The sequence below is a fragment of the Barbus barbus genome (genome assembly GCF_936440315.1).
Source record: "Barbus barbus genome assembly, chromosome: 6".
In the NCBI taxonomy this organism is placed as follows: Eukaryota; Metazoa; Chordata; class Actinopteri; order Cypriniformes; family Cyprinidae; genus Barbus; species Barbus barbus.
This window is the reverse complement of record NC_136734.1, coordinates 3,780,439-3,804,171: the sequence shown is the minus strand read 5'-3', so window position 1 is coordinate 3,804,171 and position 23,733 is coordinate 3,780,439. Positions and strand designations below refer to the sequence as shown.

Here is a 23,733-nt window from a genome sequence, read left to right as displayed (position 1 = left end):
GCAGCGCCAGGTAGGTTGGTTGCTATGACAACATCAAGCCAAAACGAGACACTCCCCAAAACCATATGAGCTCGACAGCTGCCTAGATTATCCTTACAATTATATGGACATTATTGAGTTTACTTAATTAAACCTTCAGAATGTCAGACATTATCTGTCAGTGGCTGAATATAGAGCTCCGGCTGTCAAAAGTCATTGGTGAGTGTTTGTTGTGTAAGTCACGAAATAGCTTTTAGCAAACGGATTAACGCGCGTTATCCATTAAAATGTGTACATTTATACCTGATTTATCAGCTAAACTACAGGTAATAATTGCGGGAGTTTTATTCGTTTTGTGAATGTTATGTGTTTTATTTTAGAGCCCTATTCGTTCACCAGGGACTTTGCCAGCGGTTATCTGATAGGAGAGATCCTGCACAGATATGAGCTGCAGGACGATTTTCACCTGTTCTCCAAACACAGGTATGGTAAGGATGGATGGACATACATATAGATAGATTTTTTTGTTGTTGTGGTGAAGTGTGGCATGTTTTTGTGAGATTCATTCATCCAGACAGAAAGACAGACATACACTTTATTAAACCCATGAAGGAAGTTTAATTTTAATGTTATAGTCAGACAAAGACATTGTAATTTATTAAATTGTTATTCCACAGCACGGCAAATGCAAAGCTGAATAACTTCACCCGCATTGAGCCCACCCTGCAGCTGCTGGGCGTGCCCTTTGACCTGGCCATGGCCAAAGCGGTGATGCAGGGCAGGCAGGGGGCGGCCACACATCTGCTCTACCAGCTCTATATACTGCTGCAGAAGAAGAAGAAAACCGGCCTCACTGCCACAGCCTTAGAGGTCATGCAGCCTGCGGCCACAGCCCGACTGCACCGCATAGAGAACAGCATCTATACCGAGGTAATACAGTCGTACAAGGTCAAATAATTCTCCCTCTGGGCTGGTATACTGGCCTGGTGGTATTATAGTGTATTACACAATTTAAACTCCTAACTTTGTTTTATCTAGCTAGCCTCTTCATAATGTTTACATTTTTATATTGACAAAATAGTTCAAATATGGTAAGCTGCCTTTGCCACGTTGTTGTTATTGGTAGATTAGATAGTTCATGTTTTGATTAGCTTTACTGCATGTTGGGACCACAGAAAGGAGTTTAATTTCAGGCTGTTTGTCTCACAGCGCTTGAAGACAGTGGTAAAGCGTGACACAGATCTGAAGATGCAGAAGATCGCAAAACGCTTCCATAAAAGAGGGCAGGACATGTACAACCGCTCAGTCATGGCTGAACTCCTGAAGGAGGAGGACCGGCTCAAACGGCAGGAGGAGAGGAGGCTGAGGGACAATGAGAAGGTGCGACTTTCTACAGCTGACCATAAAACATTTTCATAGCTATCAATAACTGCCCTGAACCTTATTTATTCAGTAGCATCAAACAGTTTTTTGGGGTATTAAAACTTCTCTTATGCCCTCTGTGCTTTACTGTGCATTGACTGGTGATAGTGTTGGCTGAGATTGATAGTATGATTTGTTATTCGTCAGCACCGACAGACACGCAGAAAACAGCAAGAGATCATGATTCAGATTCAGTCGGCTATTGTGCAGATCCCAAAACCTCCACATGCTCGCACGTCAAGAGCTACTGAGAAACAGCTTCAGTTTCGCAAAAAGCAAGAGGCTGAGGTGAACAACACTTTTACACTTTTGACATTATTTTCATGATAATTATGCACATTTACCCTCTATTTTGCATAGTACAGTACAGCAGTGTTGTTATTGTTAAATAAAACTATTACTATTCAAAAATAGTTTTTGGTCATTGAAATAAATCAGAAATAAAATATAATTATGAAACTTATTTAAATTATTTGCCAAGACTACATTTCTAATTTTTAAGTTGAAGAATTACTAAATCTAAGCAAATAAAGAGAAATAGAAATATTATTTAAAATAATAATAATGACGACAAAAGCAGATCAAACAAAAACTTTATTAAAACTTAAAAATTTAACAAACAATATTAAAAAATAAAAGCAATTTTAAATATGAATACTATAAAAGTATATCAAATGAAAAATTAATTAAAGCTAACTATAAATATTAAAATTAAAATGTAAACCGCAAATATAAAAATAAACGCAATTCTGAACATTAATAAATACTATAATAGTATAGAATTAATTCTAAAAGACACTGTTACTGTTGTATAAATACTAGTGCTGACAATTATGATTAATCACATCCAAAATAAAAGTTTTTGTTTAAATAATATATTTATTATGTATTTATAAATACAAACACATGTATATTTATGAAAAATATTTTGTTTGTTAAATATATTTTCACAAATATATTTTCACAAATATCACACCACAATCTATCAAACATATCTTACCAGCAAACATACACTCGTTCACATCCTTCTCTCCACTCTCTGAGGCAGAAGTCTCTAAACTCATCCTTTCCAGTCATCCTACTACCTGTCCGCTTGATCCTATTCCATCTCATCTCCTTCAAGCCATTTCACCTGCAGTCGTACCTGCACTCACTCACATCGTTAACACATCCCTTCACACTGGAATTTTTCCCTCTGCATTTAAACAGGCTCGTATAACCCCACTACTTAAGAAACCCACTCTTAACCCAACTCTTTTAGGGAACTATAGACCGGTTTCCCTTCTTCCTTTCATTGCAAAAACACTTGAACGAGTTGTGTTCAACCAAGTCTCTGTCTTTCTCACACAGAACAACCTCCTGGACAGTAACCAATCTGGCTTCAGAAGTGGACATTCGACCGAAACTGCCTTGCTTTCTGTTGTTGAAGCCCTAAGACTTGCAAGAGCGGCTGACAAATCTTCATTACTCATCTTGCTATATTTGTCTGCTGCTTTTGATACAGTCAACCATCAGATCCTCTTGTCAACCCTATTGAGAAAGGGCTTCTCAGGAACCGCACTCCAGTGGTTTGAGTCTTACCTCTCTGATAGGTCCTTCAAAGTATCTTGGAGAGGTGAGGTATCCAAGTCGCAACATCTAGCTACTGGGGTGCCTCAGGGCTCAGTTCTTGGACCACTTCTCTTTTCTGTCTACATGGCATCACTAGGTTCTGTCATTCAGAAACATGGCTTTTCATATCACTGCTATGCTGATGACACTCAACTCTACCTCTCATTCCATCCTGATGATCCGACGATAGCTGCTCGCATCTCAGCGTGTCTATCAGACATTTCTTGCTGGATGATGGACCATCACCTTCAACTCAACCTAGCTAAGACAGAACTGCTTGTAATTTCAGCTAACCCATCGCTTCATCACAATCTCAGCTTCCAGTTAGGCTCATCTACCATAACTCCTTCAAAAACAGCCAGAAACCTTGGAGTTGTGATTGATGATAAGCTGAATTTCTCAGACCACATTGTTAAAACTGCCCGGTCCTGCAGATTTGCATTATATAATATTAAGAAGATCAGGCCCTTTCTCTCGGAACATGCAACGCAACTCCTTGTTCAGGCTCTTGTTCTGTCCAGACTTGACTATTGCAATGCTCTCTTGGCAGGTCTTCCAGCCAATTCTATTAAACCTCTACAATTAATCCAAAATGCCGCTGCAAGATTAATCTTTAATGAGCCGAAAAGAACGCACGTCACGCCTCTGTTCATCAATTTGCACTGGCTACCAATAGCTGCTCGCATTAAATTCAAGGCATTAATGTTTGCCTACAGAACCACCACTGGCTCTGCACCCCTTTACCTAAATTCTTTACTTCAGACTTATGTGCCCTCTAGAAGCTTGCGTTCTTCAAGTGAACAACAAATTATTGTACCATCCCAAAAACACAGAAAAACACTTTCAAGGACTTTTTCATTAACTGTTCCCATCTGGTGGAATGACCTGCCCAACTCGATCCGAGCAGCCGAATCCTTACCCATCTTCAAGAAACGGCTAAAAACTCATCTGTTCCATCTTTACTTGACCCTCTAACTCTAGCACTATCTATTCTAATTGTCTTTTTATTAAAAAATAACAATAATAATAATAATTATCTGTACTGCGTTAGGCTAACCAAGACTTGTAATAGCACTTGCACGTTGTTGCTCTTTTGTTGGTTTTGATTGCTTCTTATGTCCTCATTTGTAAGTCGCTTTGGATAAAAGCGTCTGCTAAATGACTAAATAAAATAAATAAAAATATTTTTTATATAAATAATAAATACATGTAAATATTTTCAAAATATTTACTGTATGTGTGTGTATTTATATATTCATAATTAATATACACAGTACAAATACATATATTATGTAAACAAAAACTTTTATTTTGGATGCGATTAATCACGATTAACAGTTTGACAGCACTAATAAATGCATTAAAATGTGTTATCTTTTGCATCACAGTAATAAAAATTACCATAAGGTCAATTCTTGTTTTGTTTTTGATTATGGGATGAAAAATTATATATGTTAAATCTGGATGGATTGTAATTAAAAACAATAAACAGAAAACAATATGAATTGTCAAAAGTTGATTTGACAGGATTTGATTGTGTTTAGTGAGCACTCTTTAAGATGCAGTGTGATTTCCAGTATGTTCATCGTGAGATAGCTCAGTTTGAGAAGAACAAGAAGAGGATTTCTCCTGCTGGAGGTGGAGCCTTTCTTTACAGGTGTGTTTGCAAAGAATCTAGGAGTACAAAGAATAAATGCACAAAAGCGGGCCGACATACTGCTCACAGTTCTTTCACTAAGTCTAGTTTCACACAAAACTGTCAAAAACTTTCTTGATTATTTGAGACCTTGAACTGTACCTCAATTTACAGTGGTCGTGTGACCCAGCCAATGACTACAGTTGACAAAGAACAGTGGAACAAGGAGTACATCGAGAACATCCGTCAGCGTCTGGAGGAAGACTCTGCTGCCCGGGAACAAAGAGAGATGCGGAGACGCCGTGCGCTGATGGAACAACTACAAGCCCATGAAGCTCAGCAGGTGACCACAGGCTTGGCTTATTTGAGCCTTAGAAAACCTACTGTATTATGTTTGATACACAAGCTAAGGCCTCTAATTTATAAATATGAGTTGCTGAAAAACCTGTTGTACGCAACCTACTACATGCCTCTGTCGTCTGACTGATAGTTAATACTTTTTAAGCAAGTAGAAGGCCTTTTACTATAATTACCCCACTTCGGATCATGGTACACATTTCTTTTGAAACATTTGCACAAAAGTAAACATAAGAATCACTTTTATATTGTTAGTTATATTTCAGGATGAACACTTGCTGCACTAAAGCAACTTACTTGATTATCCTTTTTTTTTTTTTTTCTTTTTTTTTTTAAATTGTTAAAATTTGAGTGTCAAATATGATCATCAGGCTTTTATGGAACATTTTTGTTCATCCCTCAATCATCATTATATTGCATTGCATAATGGGTTTTGAAACCACAGAGCTTTGATCATAAAACTAAGCATTTAAATATAATCTAAAGGATTTAAATATATAATCAAGTAAACATTATTGGGAGATAATTGGGATAATTTATTTGATAATTAAAGATAACTGATATTTATATGCATTTGATGTAAGCAGTCTGCTATACTGTTATAAAGATCTCATTGATTTGCATTACAGGTTATCAGAATTTCATCTTATTTTTGCCATATAAATATCAGCATCTGCATCAAATTGCACATTTTTGCTTAGTTTTGGACTCTAAATAAAATTGAGGTGTTTTTCCTCCTCGAGTATGACCTCCATATTCTCATTATTATTTCATGCTGTATGAGCCATAAAAGCCTGATGTATCAAATATGATGATAAAAACACATATGCAAACTTTCTGTGTTTAGACTCCTCAGAAATGCTTAATGTATGAATGTCAAAAACATTGTCAAACTTTTGACTTGTAGTGTCTTGATTTTTGCATTGATATTGTTTCTGCAGGAGGTATTACGAGAGGAACAGATGGTCAGTCGATTGATGCGTCAGACGCAACAGGAGAAGAGGATCGCTGTGCAGCTGATGCAAATAAAACAGCAGAAAGAGGTACTGCGACAGAACCGGATCTTCCAGGAGAGACAGTACCAGGAAAGACGCCTTCGAGACTTCCAAGAGGCCTTGGACAGAGAAGCTGTGAGAGATCATAAACGCACACACAAACAAAACAACCCATAGAGTATCAGAAAAAGTTTTAGAGTGGTCCTGATTGTCCATTCATTGCCATTGTTCAGGTTCTTGCCCAACAGGAACGTCTCGAGCACAGTAAAGAGATCAGGATGGAGCGTGAGCTACACAAACAGCTAGTTGCCGAGCGCGCTCAAGCTCGCTATCGCAAACACTTTGACATCTGCAGAGGAATTCTGGAACAGATTGTCGATCTGGCAACCAAAGCTGGAGAATATCGGCTCCTCACAGCCAAGTATTTATTTCCCTGATCACTCTACTAAACAGCAAATAAAAGGCAGAGTGGATTTTGAAATAAAAAGTTAAATGTGTTATGTAAACTACCTTTATAGAGCATTATAATAAAACTAAAAATGTTATGTTTTATATGGACATGACTGTTCAAATGTAAAAGTCAGTAAAAGTTGATTAAAAAAACTAGTACAGTACAGTAAAAGCAGTAATATTTTGAAATAACATTACAATTTCAAATAACTATTTTCTATTTGAGTATATTTTAAAATGTAATTTATTCCTGTGATGCATCATAACTTCAGTCTTTAGTGTCAAATGATCCTTCAGAAATCATTCCAGTATGCTAATTTGGAGATTTGTTAGGTAAAAAGAAAAGAAATGAGCATCTTTTCTTCATCTTCACTCTTTCTCAGTCTGATACCAGTGAAGCTGATGCAGGAGTGGATGGAGCTGTTTTTCAGTGGTAAGCCGCTGTATGAAGTGGCCAGTGTGGATCCCACCCCTGCTGACCCCACACCAGAGCAGATCATTGAGCTGGAGAAGCTCCAAATACTCAATAATCAAGACTACAACGAGTATGTGGTAAGGCCATGCTTAGTTACTGTAGCTTTAACTTGACTGATGCAAAGTATTTGTGATGTTGCCTTTGCCTCTGAATCAAGTCAAATAAACACATTTCACATTGAAGCACATCATTTTATGACCATTTTTGCTGTAAAGAGTTATTTAATTAAACCAAAGCCTTTGATTTGATTGCTTGTATTTTATTTATAATTTATATATCATTAATTATTAGTTTTATCATTTACATATCATTAATTTTTAGCTCTTCATGAACTCATAAATCCTCGCAAAGCCCTATTTGGGAAACCCTGTTCTAATATATTAGAACTTTTTGTATATCATAATTCATAAGTGAAAACCGCTTGAACCTTGCCTATGAAACAGTTAGGAATGGATTTGTTTACATGTCTGTGCAAGTATAATGCACATTTCTGTCTGTTCGCTTCAGGCGATGAAAGGCGAGTGGGTTTGGCATGAAGAGGGCGAGAGTCAAGCCCCTCCAGTAAATGATATTCTGGATCATGTATTGAGCCGTCTACAGAGCATGATAGTCCCACTCAGCGTCAGCACTCCTCCTCCTCTGTTTCCTCGTTTCACTATCAGAGCGTGCATGCTGGGAAAATCCTACTCGGGCAAAACCACCTGCCTCGCCAAAATCAGCAACGGTAGGAGTTGATGCTTCATCATAGTGAATGAATATGCTTCATTCTGTCAGAATATTAACTAGCTTTCCTCACTTGCTGTTTGTTCCTCTCTGGGAATCAGCTCTTGGCCTCTATGTGCTCTCAGCCAACTCTTTGATCCAGGATGCTCTATCAGCCTATCAGCATGAAAAACTGGCTGCGAGTGAAAGCCAAAAAGAGTCACAGGTCAGGAATATTTCATCTGAATAAAGACTTAATTTTTTGTGGTAGCATCCAGCAGGTCTGAGAATATTTTTGGATTAGTTTGTGACTACTGTTTTCTGTGCAACCACTTTATTTACTTTATTATTTATACTGTTTAATTTTCCTGCTGGAGCTGACCTTGTATTTGCCATGCTCAGAAGAACTTGGAGAGGAATGGTTCTCCAACAGAGCAGCCTCAGAGAGAAGAAGAGGAGGAGAAATCCTCAGGTTTGTGGGAATATTTATTTATTTACAATACCATTCAAAAGTCTTTTTTTCCAGCAAGGATGCATTCAATTGATCAAAAATGTGTATAAGGACTTATATTGTTACAAAAGATTTCTATTTACAATAAATGCTGTTCTTTTGAATTTTCATGAAAGAATCCTGAAAAAAGTACCATGGTTTCCAAAAAAAAAAAGCAATTAACTAGCACAATTGTTTTCAACATTGATGATAATCAGAAATGTTTCTTGAGCAACAAATCAGCATATTATAATGATTTCTGAAGGATCATGTGACACTAAAGACTGGAGTAATGATGCTGAAAATTCAGCTTTGATCACAGGATTAAATTACATTTTCAAATATATTCAAATAGAAAACAGTTATTTTAAATTGTAATAATGTTTCATAATAATACAGTTTTTACAGCTTTTCTGATCAAATAAATGCAACCCTGGTGAGCAAAAGAGACTTTCAAAAACATTACAAAGTCTTACAAATTGCAAACATTTGAAAGGTAGTGTATTTGTTTATTTCTACATATGTTTAGATTCATATATTTATTAATTTGATGTTATGCACCCCAAGAAGGACCAAGTATTTCCAGATACATTTAATCATTTAGCAAACTAAAAGACTCATTGGGGTATTTACATTTTTTATTTGCTTTGATTGATTTCTGTGCTAATTGATTACACTTATTCTTACATTTATTTCTGAATTTATTATGTAAATTTCTATTGATTTAACTGCATATTAGTGCATTCTTTCATTAATTTTTTCTTCCTATATGGTTTTCTATAAATGAACACATTAAAAAGACATATTATTTTCTATGGAAATGCTCACTCAAGTTCTAATAGTCAATAACTCTTCTGTGTGTCTTACATCAGGACCTCAGCCGCATAAGACATCTGGACTTTTCGAAAAAGAGCACAAAGAGAAAGTAAAGGCAATCGCAAAGCCGCTCTCCATGTGAACTCAGTTTTCCTCTGTATTTAGCAGCAGTGAGCTCTTTGATATGGTCCATGATGTACTGTGATCTGTTCTGCAGTGGTCGTTGCGAGCACAGCATGGAGCAGCATTGGAGCAGGCTCTTAGGACAGGCAAAGCTGTTCCTGATCAACTCCTGGTTGACATCATAGTGGATGCTATCCGGTAAAGAGCTTTGTCTCCACACCATACTTGTTTTATTGTTTTATTTTAAGCAGTGCACATCAGTGTTATTTTAGTATCATTGATATACTATTGTAGTTTTTGTAGTTATTGTAGTTTCTGAATTAGATATTATTTTTATTCGTTTTAGTTAAAGCATTTGTAATTTTGTTGTATGTTTTACTAGTTTTATTATGTATGTCTCTATAGTTTAGTCATTTTTATTTATTCGTTTTAGCTGTTTTAGTTTTAGTTCTTTTAGACTACAGTTAAATAGGAAATCTTGCCTTGGAAACTAGGTGAAATAAAATATTTAGATTTTTTTATGTTTTATTTTATTTCAGGTAATGTTTATTTTATGGTTTTAGTTAACTACATTAAAGCTGGTGCACATGAAAAACTATGATTTATTTTTTGCACTAAATAAATATTCTTAAAAATCAGTCTGATTCCCTTCCGTCATGCTCCTCAGGAGCATCCCTGCTGACAGTGGCTGGATTCTTGATGGGTTCCCAGTGGACATCAGTCAGGCTCAGATGCTGGAGAAAGCTCTGAACGGGACTGAACCTGATCAGGCTGAGACAAAAACACATAGCAACTCAACCACAGACAAAAACGCTCCTAAAGATCTACCTCCTCCATCCCTTGCACTGGACCTAGTGGTGCTGTTAGACATCTCAGATGAGCAGGTTCTGGAGCGAGCCGCTCATCAGGCTGGTGAGTTAGCGTTCTACTGCTGGGTGTAAATCTTGCAGTATTTTATCATTAGTTGCTCTTACCAGCATGACAGACTTTGTTGTTTTTAGTATGAAATAATAATAAAGCTGTGTGATATTCACCTATTTGTAGACGGGGAGAGCATAGAGCAGGAGAGAGATGGTAGTGATGCTCCAGATGAAAAGACGAGCATGACAGATGTGGACACACAAGATCCAGCATCCTTGTCCGAGGAGAAAAGCCTGGGGAGGAAACAGATACAGTACAGGTGTGTGAAGACATACAGTGTAGTAAATGTGTAACCTATGATTGTTTTCATCATGTCCAATATATACAGTATACACAATTACAGTTGGAAAGATGCAAGCTTGGTTTTGTAATCCCCAAATACACAAATGCTAATGCACTTTTGTTAACAGCCACAATGAATGCATCCAAACTTGAATGTATTTGAAATTTAAATAAAATTAGCAATACGTAAACAATGTGATTTATGCATTAATCCAGCAGAAACTCCATATTTGTAAATGCTCATGACTGAGGACTTCACTTCACAGCAAACTTCACAGCGATAGACTACCGCCCAACATTTTTGCCTGTCACAATGCTTTCTCCAATCCACTGTCAAACCCACAATTCCCTGTGAGAGCGTGTAGTTTGGCCCCCATAGAGATTAATTAAAAACCCCCACTCTGCTACCATATGAATACAGTAAAACAAGCAGAAAAGTGCAATGCTAATGGACAAAGATAATCAAAGTAACATCAAAAACCTGCTTAATCGAAGTATTAATCTCATATGAGACATTCTACAGATATTTATTATTTTTAATAAACTAAACCATTTAAAGACTGTCTTTTTTAATATTTAAAAAGCAAAACATTGTTATTTTCCCTTAAAAATAAAACTACAAATACTGAGCACTTTAAAAACCCTGTAAAATCGAAAATGGACTGTATTTATTTTATTTTTTAATAACTTATTTATTTTTTTTTTTTACATAAATTGTCCAACATTATCGTCACAGTGAACAGAACAACACACTGACTTTATTTACTACTATGGGTGTTTCTGGAGTGGATGTTTCTTGAGTGATCTTCCAGGATTCATCCGTGCATGTTATTCCACAGGAAGGAAATGACTTTCTGTTGTGAGTGATGTCATTTTGTACTGGAAAATAGTGTAACATTACATGATCCAGTCAAGTCCCAATGAATGAAATCAAGTTCCATCCTACTGTTTTCTTTGTATTTAATGCTTTCCACCCAATAATTTCACATAATGGCTAAGAAATATGTTGTGGTGTTCAGATTTTCTTAGACATTTTTGTGAAGCACAAAATGAGAAGTTTGGGTTTGTTATCGTTTTTTAACAGAATTAGTGGTTTTCATGACACATGGCCAAAACTGGAGAAATGGTTTGGTGACCAGCAGAATATTCTTGTGAAAGTCATGGCAGATGTAGACGAGGACGCTCTCTTCAGTAATGTGAACATAGTTCTGATGGACACCATGGACTCAGTTGAAAAAGGTAGATTCACTTAACCCTATTACACTTTACCCTGACATATGAAAATGTTTTTTTTTTTTTTTTAAATGAAAGTTTATTGAACCTTTAAACAAAATATAAATACAAAAAATTTAGATAAGCTTGCATAAGTAGTTTTGTTGGGGAAAAACGCTTAATTTGTATTCAAACTGAGCAAAAATATGCAAGTTGGTGCAGTTGCTGATATTTATTTCTTCTCCACAATTTTCTACAAGTAATTTAGCTTGCTACAGACTCATTCAAATGTTTTGTAGACTTGACAGTTTGAAAATCTCCCATTTTTCATTTGATTTCAAGCATTTATATCTCCTTTTGTAAATTCATGCCTAGTGAAATATGCTCTGTCCTCCTCATAGGAGCAGCTCTGGGTCACTCCAGGAAAATGTCTACATCCTCCTCAGCTGAACACTCCCGTCCAGAAAGTGCCTTTTCTGCTAAGTCTAAAGCAGCTACCCCAAAATCTGCTGGACGGCGTTACGTGGAGGATCCTTTACCCAAGGCACAAACACACACACAACACACGGTCTCTCAGAAGACTGCCAGATTCTGATTAAACATGAAAAAATGACATTCAAAAAGTCTGTTTGATTTGGAATATCAGATGGAGAGCTATTATACTCATCTAGCTTGTTTAATGTTACTCAGACTGAGGTGTGATCGGGCTGGTATGAGCATTAACATGCTTACAGCACATGGGATTTCCATGCAGTCTGCTAACTTAGCTTGCTGGTCAGATGAGATCAGATTTATATGTCAATGACTTCATTAAAGGGATGATATGAATAAAACAATATCCTGAAGAGATTGTTGTGCTATGAAAACTGTAAAGGCTAATTCAGAGCTAAAACCAGCATTGTAACTTTCAGAACTCGAAACGTCCTCCCAATTTAGAGAATTTGTTGTAATTAAGATGAAAAAAAGACAGACATTTTCTGATATATAACAGATGTACGCTACCTCTTCAAATGTTTTGGGTTGTAAAATCTTTTTAATGCTTTTGAAAAATGTCTTTTACTCACCAAGACTGCATTTATTTGATCAAAAATGCAGTAAAAACAGTAATATTGTGAAATATTATTACAATTCAGAAAAACTGTTTTCTATTTGAATATACCTTAAAATGTAATTTATTCCTGCGATCAAAGTTGAATTTTCAGCATCATTACTGCAGTGTCACTTGATCTTTCAGAAATCATTCTAATATGCTGATTTGCTCCTCAAGAAACATTTTTTATCATCAATGTTCAATCAGTTTTGTCATGATTCTTGGATAATTAGGAAGTTTAAAAGAACAGCATTTATTTAAAGTAAAAACTGAATATAGAACATCTTATATAGGGATTATAGTGTATAGAGGGCACAAAAAACGTTTTAATATGATAAATATGTATGACCCATTTATGTCACGTCAGTTTTGTTTTTCTGTTATGTTGGTCACTTTTGCAGGAGATCCCAGAGTATCTTATGCCTTACTGGGAGAACGTCTGTAATTCATACGTGATTAACATCAAGACAGTGATGCAGAACCTCCGCAGTGAACGTGAGCTCATCATTCACCACCTCTACAACATCCGGTAAGAGAACAGTGCTTGTGTGTGTGACGTGAGGCCTGTGTATGTGTCTGTAATTGTATAATGTGTGTGTTTGTATGTTTCAGGGAGAACTTCAGGCAGTACCTACAGAAGCCGGATCTGAAGCAGGAGTTTGTAAGCGCGTGGCAGCGTGATTATAACAGCGTTCCTGACAACATCAGAGAGGACGAGGAGACCAAAGGAGAACTCCATCAAAGACTAGATGTGAGACAATCTCCTACACAGAAAAAAAAAAAAGATTTTCTTCAGTATTTTTGTCTTGTTTTCCAGTTTAAATATTTAAACATTCTAAAATCAAGATATATTTACTTGAGAAGGAAAATTAGAAGATATTAAGGCTCGTATCCAAAATAAATGACTGTGCTAAACAATTCTACTTAAGGGGTAAGAAATGTAGTCGGCGCCGATAACCTTGTGGTCAGTGCGCTGACATACAGTGCTGTTGCGCTACAGGCGTCCCAAGTTCGAATACCACTCGAGGACCTTTCCTGATCCTGCCCCCTCTCTCTCTCCCACTTCGCTTCTTGTCAACTATGATCTGTCCTGTCATAATAAAGTGAAAAATGCCAACAAAAAAAAGAAAAGTAAACTTGTTCTCCTTTTGAAATTAAATTTTGTTACACCACTGGTAGATATGTTTTCGTGTATTAATTATAAACTAAATTTAATTTTAATAACATTTTCAGAAGACCCTCAGGTAAATGTATCTTTATTTAAGAATATTTATGATATGTATTTGTACTGAAAAACATAATAAAAATACCAAAGTTTCTTTAGGTTTTTTTTTTTTTTCAAATTTTTTCTTTGCTTTGCTTTTCCTTTCTCTTCTTTTTTTTTTTTTTTTTTTTTGCAGTGTAACTTTTTTTTTTTTTTTTTTAAACAGAAGTTACATATTTTTACAGGCAATACATGCTATATTTCAGCAAAAAAAAAAGTAAAATATTTTCAAATGTTTATTAACTTCAAAAAGCAAAAATCTGTGAAGATTGGGAGAAAGCCTTAAAATTTATTTGCAGAATATTTATATTTGTATTTATATTTTATATATTTTTTATTTTATTTTATGTGTTATGCTTGTGTGTAAAGTTTTTTCTTTTGTATTTTTGTTTTGTATTAAGATTCGATTTGTTACATTGTATTTACTGTTAAAAATGAACAAACAAACAAAGCAGTAAATATAATATTCACAGTTGCCAAAGTTTTGGTGCAAGAGTTTTCCATTAATATTTTTTTGTTGTAGGTTCATCACAAATTAGCTGCAAATGAACAGTTTTCACAAAATGTATGTCATTTATGCTTATTTTCATATTGTGATCAGCGTGTGTTGTGTTTTTGTGCAGGACTTGCGTGAGCGTCTTTGGGACATCTGTGATAAGCGCAAGGAAGAGGCGGAGCAGGAGAGAGCAGGTGTCATTGATGATAGCTGGTTAGACGATCACACAGCTGTTCTGATCAACCATTATTCTGCATTAATGCAGGTAACACACACACACACACACACACACACTTTCTCTCTAAAACATCACAGAACTGTCTTAGATGAGTTTCAGATCTCATGGTTCTGTTCGTGTGTGTGTGCAGATAGAAGTGGGCCGCTTCCAAGACTCATTGTGTCTTTTGAGAGATTATTACACAGCGATGTGTAAAACTGCGTTTCCTGAATCTACACGTGGCTTCACTCGTGTCCCATTGATCGACATCACTGTAGATGACCATGTCGAGCTAGAGGAACCAAAAATGTAAGAAGAAACCTTACATACTCTATCATGTTTTATCATCATGCCACAGACAATACAGGCCTATAGATCTTTTGCTGAGCTACTGTAATGATTAATCTGTCTGTCTTCTAATATATGATTTGCATGACCGTGTTTAGAATAAAATTATACTATTTTTGCAGTATGCATGCAAATTTTCACCAATTCTGTTAAATCTTGTTCTTGTCTGATAGTGTCAGTGCAGTTAAATAATAATAAATATGATATTAATTGCCTTTTAAGCATTATGCAAGCTTGGCAATAACGTCTGCTGTTTTACATGCTAGTTTACATAAATAGTTAGCAATTTGCAGTTTATACTGTTCAGTAAACAGTGCATTAGCATTCAGTTCTGAACATAGACATTGTTTTTTTTACTTTAAAGTTGTTTAGATAGACTCTTTAATGTGGTAAAATATACTAAATTCATATTTTAGCCCTGCTCCTGCGCCATCAGAGAGACTTGCAAAGAGTGCTGAGGAAAAAGACACTGAAATGGAGGACCAGAAGAAAACTAAATTGTATGTGTGCTTTCCATTTTTGTCTTTGGGTGTGTATGAAAATGATATAGGCTTAGTTTGTTGAATAACTGGATGTGTGTGTGCTGTCAGGTTTCCATTGGTTTCCTGCAGATCTCCCTCTTCTGAGCTGCTCAGACAGGTCCTGCACCATCCTGATGAGAAACTACTGCAGGAGTTCTTCCAGACAGCACTCAGCGCCATCAGGAGCATGGTGTGTGTTTATATCAGTGTGTCTCATAATGGTTTTGCTGGTAAGCTTAAAAATATGGGGCCCTGTTTTGCCAGTAGATAATAATTTGAGAACACTGGCATTGCTAAACCTCAGCTCCATTGAAAATCAGTTATCAGCAACTTTAACTATATTAGGTTGTAATCTGTCTTTACTTTAGCAGGAAACAGTGATTGCAGTAGCTATGTGAGAATAAAAATAGTACTTTTATTAAAGTTAAATACACATGGCCAAAAGTGACAGTTTATAATGTTACAGAAGATTTCCATTTCAAATAAATGCTGTTCTTGTGAACTTTCTATTCATCAAGCAATCATGAAAATTGCATCACGATTACCACAAAAAAATAATTAAGCAGCAAAACTCTTGTCAGAATTGATAAAAATAAGAAATACAAATCGACATATTAGAATAATTTCTGAAGGATGTGACACCGAAGACTGGATTAATGATGCTGAAATGTCACTTACTTAATTATTCCAGACTTTTGAACGGTAGTGTATGTTTTGCAATAATGTTGATTATTATATATACAGTATACATGCACATTAAGACATTTCTAAATGAGATTTTCCCCCCAAAAAAGGATAGTGCCTACTCAAATTTCTGATCGAGTGAGCTGTGTTTGTAAAATTTCAATATACTTACCTCTGACTGTGCCTCTGTCTTCATGTGTGTTTGCACACAACTGTGTGTCAGGTGTTGGCAGAGACACAGCAGCGAGAAGAAGAGGAGGGTGATGAAGAACAGAAGCAGATAGAGGCTCAGAGAGTGCAGGCTTCAAACTCTGCTACGGATAATAAGAAAGCTGGGAAAAAGAAAGGTGAAGAAAAGCCACCGCTCCGTCATTTATATTATGAGTTTCAGTTGTGTTGTGTTGACACTAAAGAGTGTGTGTGGTTTTAGGTGCTCCAACCCCTCCACAGGAGCCCAGTCCTCAGCCCGTGGTGGAGAGGAACCCTGAGGAGGTCAAGAGGAAAGCAGCGAGGAAGAGAATCAAACAGGAGTTCACAGCTGCACTGAAACGTGAAGGTATGCCGTAAGCTAGCCTCAGCTTCAGGATGTTGTGTGTTCATGTGATGTATAAACAGTAAGAATGATTTACGTTTGTGTGCAGAACATGCAGTGAAGCTGCGTTTGGAGCTGATAAAGGCTCATGCGCTGAGAACGGTGAGCAGCTTGCAGCAGAAAGCAGAGCAGGCCTACGGGAACATGGAGGAGTGGCTGGGAACTCGCTTCCTGTCTGAGATGAGCAGGTGAGAGGAAGATGGATGGGTGACCAGAGATCTAGAGGGGATGAGAACACTGTATTGGCTCTCTTGGTTGCAATTGTCCTGCAGACACCAATTTAAATAATGTACTTCCAAATGGGGAAACTTAGAATTTCACTCCAAATCACATTTGCAAAATTAGTTGACTCTTCAAATTATTATTTTTTTTAATTAAAATTAGCATAAAATTAATTAGTAAAACAAAAGCCATGATGTATAAATTCTTGTTTTGCAATGACTTCTTAGTCAACCTATTTTTGGTATTTGGAATATAGTTAAAAAAAAATTATATATTTTTTATATTCAATATTTTTAAATTAACTTTTAGATATATTTTATTATGTTTATTAAAAGTTAAATAGTGCATTTTTACAGTAGAACAAACACTTGTATGTATAAATTAAAATTTTTATTTTGCAATATAAATTCTTAGTCATCTTATTTTGAATATTGTAAATATATTTAAAAAAAATAATACTTTCATAAAAAGTGTAAAAATATAAAAAGTTAGATACAGACACACACATATGTGTACTGTGTGTGTGTATATATATATATATATATATATATATATATATATATATATATATATACACACACATACACATACACATACACGCACAACAGAAGAACTTATAAAACAGGAGAAATATGTTTTGCAAAAATAATTTCATTCTGCATGACAATGTGATTGGGGCATATTCTTAACATGTTTTAGGACAATAACCTAACAATACCAATTGTGCTTCTTATCATAGTGTACACGTTCATAAATTTACATGTGCATAATATGTTTGTGTATGTTTACTAGTATCGACCAGCTGACAGAGTTGGTGCGGCAGCACATTGAGAATGGAGTTCAGATCCATCATGAGCTGGTGCTGCAGAGTGCTGATTTCTGTGTGGATGGAGACATACTTGTCGTGGCGAGTCCATCACCCGCTCCGCGCCGATCCCTGCTGGAGCAGCCCAAAAACAGCACTCTGACTGTCCAACAGCTGCACATCCTCTGCGCTCAGCTGCGCAAGACTGCACCTACTGGTCAGAATTAGCATTACTCAAACTAACAACTAATTCATTTTTTTTTATTAAAAAAGGGATAATTTACCAAAAAATAAAATAAATGCAGTCATTATTCACTCTCATGTCGTTCCAAAACTGTAATTTTGGGCGAACAAGTCTTGGGTGCAAAACCCAGCAGAAGTGAACTGAATGCAACATGTTTCAGTAGAAGCTAGTTACTGTATTTTGTAGTTTGTGTATTGTGTGATGTGTTCAGGTCTGATGTGCAGTAATGAGTTTACTCACATTCTGCATGAGTTAACCTCTCCTCACGTGGGTCGTGATGCCCTGCCTGACCCCTGGATGCATATCACCCCCTCACAGGTACATCTTCACTCAACTAAATGATAAACTCCTCCATGGTTTGTTGTGCATTTTTGGTAGCAATTATTTATACTTAAAAGTGTCTTCGTTGCTTTGGCTTGCGTTTATAAAAAGGTGGAAGACTTCCCCAAACAGATTTCACAACATTTTTAAGTTTATCACTCAAATTCCCTGCGTTGACTAACAGAAAACTGCTTGATATGAAAGTGACTTCTGTGTGAGCTTCATTAATCATTACACTATTGACAATGGACCTTTTTGCCCACAAGATTTTGCGAAAAATGCACTAATGTGACTCTCCCTTTACAGACAAGCCTGCTTGTACTTGCATGATAACATGTGCTGTTGGTTGTGTAGGTCGATGAGCTGGTGTGTGTATTAGCTCTGGATTCTGAGATGTTGGACTGGCATCAGTTCCTGCTCAGTGCAGCTCTGCCGTGGCCGTTTCCCTCTCAGACTCAGCTGTTAAAAACCCTTCAGCGCTACAGAGCTGTCGACACGGCAGGAACCGGACTCATCACACAAGAACAATATGCACAGGTCTATTACACTCATAGAGCATCACTGAAACATTAAACTATACACAGACCTATAAACAACTGATTTTTGTAGTATAATCACTTTTACAGCATTTTAATAATTCAAATACGGTTCTATAGTTAATTTTATTTCAAATGCATGCTGTTTCTACAGTTAAAATGAATGAAAGCAAGCCTCATTTGTATAATCGTGTCTCATTTATATGTGCCTATAAGTTCAATTTAATGTGTTTTGGTTTTTGATCAGGTTGAATTGTGGTTTACCAGTGAAAGAGATCTTCCTGTTCCTGGTGACCCAACTGAACCTCTGCCCTATGACAGACTAGCCAATCTTAAGAAGGTAATGCAGCAGGATAAATTATTTTTTTTTTTACTTCAAACGGGGTCATATTTTTTGTTGTTGTTTTTGTTCATGTTGATATTTAAATTTGTACCTGTCTGTTTTTTGTTTTTTTTTGCTGCAGTTGTCTACCTCTCCCATCCTTCCGTAACAGCATCTTTTCAAAGATGTATTGTGAAGTCTTTTCATAGTAGTACATTAAGCTTTTATAACAGAAAAGATAAAGAATAACTTCATTCCTTATGATTTGACCCTTTAATATGCAGTAAAACATAACTGAATAAGTTATGTTCACCAAAAAATGAAAATTAACTGAAAATGTGCTCACCCTCAGGCCATCCAAGATGTACAGTAGATGAGTTTGTTTCTTCATCAGAACAGATTTGGAGAAATTTAGCATTACATCACTCGCTCACCAATGGATCCTCTGCAGTGAATGGGTGCCGTCAGAATGACAGTCTAAACGGCTGATAAAAACATCACAATAATCCACAAGTAATCCACAATCCAGTCTCTCTCAGTGTTTGCAAGAGAAAAGCTGCATGTGTGTAAGAAACAAATCCATCAAGGCATTTTTTACTTCAAGCCTTATAGGTGTTTTTAAAGGGTTACTCCACCCCAAAATGCAAATTTTGTCATTAATCACTTACCCCCATGTCGTTCCAAACCCGTAAAAGCTTCGTTCGTCTTCGGAACACAATTGAAGATATTTTGGATGAAAACCAGGAGGCTTATGACTGTCCCATTGACACTCAAGGCCCAGAAAAGTATGAAAGACATTGTCAGAGTAGTCCATCTGCCATCAGTGGTTCAACCGTAACGTTGTGAAGCTACGAGAATACTTTTTGTATGCAAAAAAAAGAAAAGAAAAAGACTTTATTCAATAATTCGTCTCCTCTGTGTCAGTGTAGTGCCATTTTTGAGAGTATTCGCTGGACGCAAATAGCGTATGCTGTTCTGTGTCAGCCACACCGCACGCCACGGATACATCTTCTACGTGTATTTACGCTTCGATTTGAAAGAAAACAGCGTATCCGGTATGCGGCTGACACAGGGGTGGAGTAACCCTTTAAATTGTGTTCCGAAGACAAACAAAGCTTTTACGGGTTTGGAACGACATTGGGGTAAGTGATTAATGACAACATTTTCATTTTGGGGTGGAGTAACCTTTTAACTCATTCTGACGAGACCCATTCACTGCAGAGGATCCATCGGTGAGCAAGTGATGTAATGCTACATTTCTCCAAATCTGTTTCTGTGAAGAAACAAACTCATCTACATCTTGAATGGTAGAGTAAATTCTCAGCCAATTTTCATGTTCAAGTGAACTATTCCCTTAACTTTGACTGCAACTGCGATGTTTCCCAAAAGATGTTCTGAATAGACAATCTGTGTATGAACATATATGTATTTTTCCTTGTTTCTATGTGTAGTTTTTCTTCAGTCTGTTTGCGAGCACACACTCACCTCTGCTGAAGCTGGACTATCTGAGCATGCTGCTGTATTTCTGCTGCCATCCTGAACCGGCTCAGGGCTTCACCAGAGCACTCAGCCTCGTGATCGGACACACACTGCACTATAAACACACCAGCCCCCTCACAGAGGTACACACAGTATGGCATGGTTAACAGAAAACAAATCCTGTTTTTAGAAGATTTTGCATTGACATCATTTTGTATTCAACCAAGCATTGAGTTCTCATTACTGTAATGCGCAAAAATAATGTTTTACTGAAATTGTGAAATGTGTTCATGAGGTTCACTCTGGTTTTGTTTCAAACCGCTGTGTTCCTGCTGTAGTCTGTACCGTATATGGAGGGCACTGGAGTTGAGGAGTGTGACGCTGATGAAGAGGAGGAGAGGGGGGTGGAGTCTGATGAAGTGGGCGTGTCTGTGGATGATTTACTCAGAGTTCTGAGTCATGGAGATGATCATGTCTCCTCACGTCTGAACCGCTTCCAGCCAAACCACAGGAGCAGAGATGAACTCATAGAGGTAGAATATAACAGCTCTGCTCCAAAACTAAAAGATCCCAGCTTCAACCAACTTCACCCACCTTCATTTGAACCATTTTAATGAAAAATATAAAAAAAATAGGATGCATTTCTATTTATAACTGTCTTGTAAATGTAGGTCTATTTGGGAAATTTTTTTGTCCAGTAGATGTTCACTGGAAAGTATTTCACAGTTTTTGGAACAGAGTGACGTGTTTCTGTAGATCAGTAGATGGTGTAAAGGGTCTGTATGGAACTGTGTTTCATGTGGTGTTGTGTGTTCAGGAGCTGCTGAAGGTGTTTAAGGAGTTGGGCTCTAAGGGTGAGGAGAAGATTCTTTTCTCCACGCTATCCCAGCATCCCTTTCTGCAGGACCTGATGGAAGGATCCTCACAGTACCAGCTTCCTGTGAGTGTAACAAATAAATATGTGATCTCACACACATGCTACAACAGAGCTCAGTGGTGAGATCTTTTTGACAAAAAAAAAAAGTTTGAATCAATATATAAAAAATATTATTTTAGTGATTAAATGATCTCTACACAGAAGATTCCAGTCACTAAATACGTCAATTCTGCTTGCAATAATACACATCCATTTGAAACATTTTATGTTCCATGAAATATTCGTTTCAATAGGAAATACAGCAACAAGAAAAATGCACTTGTCAAGCCTTTTTAAGAGTCTTTGTAATTGCGTATGTGAAATACAAATTAAGGTTGTGTTTTTATTAAAGGTGACAGAATGGAAAACTCTATTTACCTTGGCATAGTTGAACAATAAGAGTACATGGAAATGACATACTATGAGCCTCAAACACCATTGTTTCCTCCTTATGTAAATCTCGTGAATGCAAAACATAATTGTGAATCAGAACATAACACCAACTGTGACGTTACAGTCGGGATCACTAATAGTTACGCTCCCAGCATATACCCGCCCATGTTCTATGCCAGCCGCCAGCCAAATCATCAGAAGTTCTGCAGGTATTGCGAAGAAACAAGCAAAGACAACAGCAAAAATGGCAGATCATGGAAATAAATGTTATGTTCCAGGCTGTGCAGGGGATTTGAAGCACTGGGATGAGTTGGTGTCTGTATTCAGAAAGGCACTGAAAGCAAATAACACGTTCTAATAAAATAACACGAGCGACTAAAGGGACATGGATAGCTCCTTGCTAGCTGTAGCCTGTTACATTACAGTACATAAGATTTCACTTACCACATAAACAGAGTAAGGAGAGATGACTGAGGATGATGGAGAATGATTTACAGATCCTGAGCACCATGACAAGCATCTGATCTTGTAAAATGTGTGGTAAGTACTACCGCTCCATAGTAAAAACAGAGTACGTGCGATGTCGAAAGTGAAAGTGAAACTAAAAAGCGATCATGCATTCGAAAGCAGTTTCAATGCCCCGCATATTAATAGCGGCTCCCTGATGCCCGCATTTTATTTACAGTATTGCCCAACGATATAATTGCGAGAGAAAGTATTGAAATATATATTTTTCCTGTGTTTCCTTCCTGCTGTGTGAGCTACCGAAATGAGCCGCACTGTGAAACAGCCAATCAGAGCAGAGCTCAACATTATTATTCCAAATAAGGTTATAACAGACCATTTTATTCTAGGGAGAAATCCTACGGTTATAAATGGACATGTAAAACCATTTCTGGAGAATTGTTGCCTTTACCTTCTATGTAGATATCAGAGAACAATTTAAAATATTGTATCAATGCATTCTATGGCACCTTTAATTATGATTATATTTCTTCTGTCCAGGACATTCACAAAATTTTCCAGAGCCAACAAACTGAAGATCATAGAAGCTTCTCGACATGATAAATAATCAAAACAACACACACCAACAACATTACATGCATTATACAAGGTTCACACTAATGGAATAATAAACGTAAGTGGGACAAACATTAAAGCTGTATTTGGCATAGAAATAGTTTAATTTAATGAAATGTACGTCTAAATTTATCATGACCGCATGAAGAACAGTGATTTGCTGTAAACTCAAAGATGTCATTCTAAATGTATTTATTTTAGGGGAGATACACATTTGTGTATGCTTGTCTCATATTACAGTGAATCTGACAAATCAGTTAATTTGGTGTATTTGTGTGATTCAAAGATGATTTGATGTGGAAGCTTGAACATGATTCCTTACAGCAAAAGCAAAATATTAAGATCAAAATAACATCAGCATAAAAAAATTAAAAGTAAAAATAACAAACAATATGTGTTAATTATTTGTGTTAAATGAGTATGTATGTGAATACCTATGAATACACAAGTATGAATGAAAATGTAAAGAAAATACAATAAAGAACGATCTATAACTGTCTCTCTGGTCTTTGTCAAATGAATAATGTTTACTGTTCTGCTCCCTTGTCATGAATCAGACCCAAAATCACCTGCAGGTGAGATACATGACTTTACATTAATCAAAAATAAGAGAAACAGAACATAACTTTTAAACACTCAATCATCTATAAAAATGACGTGCGAAGTGAAAACCCATAAAGTCATTGACAAATCACAGTCTAATTTTTAGGTCTCAAAATTTAAGGTTTTGCA

General features: G+C 36.5%; 1 protein-coding gene across 1 annotated transcript; it reads left to right on the top strand.

Moving 5' to 3' along the window:
* On the top strand, positions 1-23,493 carry spef2 (sperm flagellar 2). The gene is made up of 36 exons (XM_079419687.1): positions 1-198; positions 360-462; positions 657-909; positions 1,189-1,359; positions 1,549-1,689; positions 4,590-4,669; positions 4,823-4,991; positions 5,947-6,135; positions 6,234-6,421; positions 6,834-7,002; positions 7,433-7,649; positions 7,750-7,853; positions 8,030-8,099; positions 8,990-9,042; positions 9,151-9,254; positions 9,724-9,968; positions 10,101-10,236; positions 11,344-11,498; positions 11,873-12,015; positions 12,963-13,090; positions 13,174-13,312; positions 14,449-14,586; positions 14,690-14,847; positions 15,303-15,386; positions 15,477-15,597; positions 16,315-16,438; positions 16,522-16,647; positions 16,733-16,871; positions 17,698-17,927; positions 18,166-18,272; positions 18,630-18,812; positions 19,059-19,151; positions 20,585-20,755; positions 20,951-21,145; positions 21,430-21,552; positions 22,927-23,493. The coding sequence occupies exons 1-36, from the start codon at positions 141-143 to the stop codon at positions 22,984-22,986; spliced, it is 5,067 nt and encodes a 1,688-aa protein (XP_079275813.1). The 5' UTR covers positions 1-140; the 3' UTR covers positions 22,987-23,493.
* Positions 23,494-23,733: the final 240 nt, after the last annotated feature.

Bases quoted from the DNA above. Each gene is read 5' to 3' on its own strand.
- spef2 (XM_079419687.1), top strand. From the start codon at position 141: ATGTCAGACATTATCTGTCAGTGGCTGAATATAGAGCTCCGGCTGTCA. The intron at 14,848-15,302 runs GTAAGAAGAAAC...TTCATATTTTAG, and splicing joins GAGCTAGAGGAACCAAAAAT to CCCTGCTCCTGCGCCATCAG. The intron at 21,146-21,429 runs GTAGAATATAAC...TTGTGTGTTCAG, and splicing joins GCAGAGATGAACTCATAGAG to GAGCTGCTGAAGGTGTTTAA.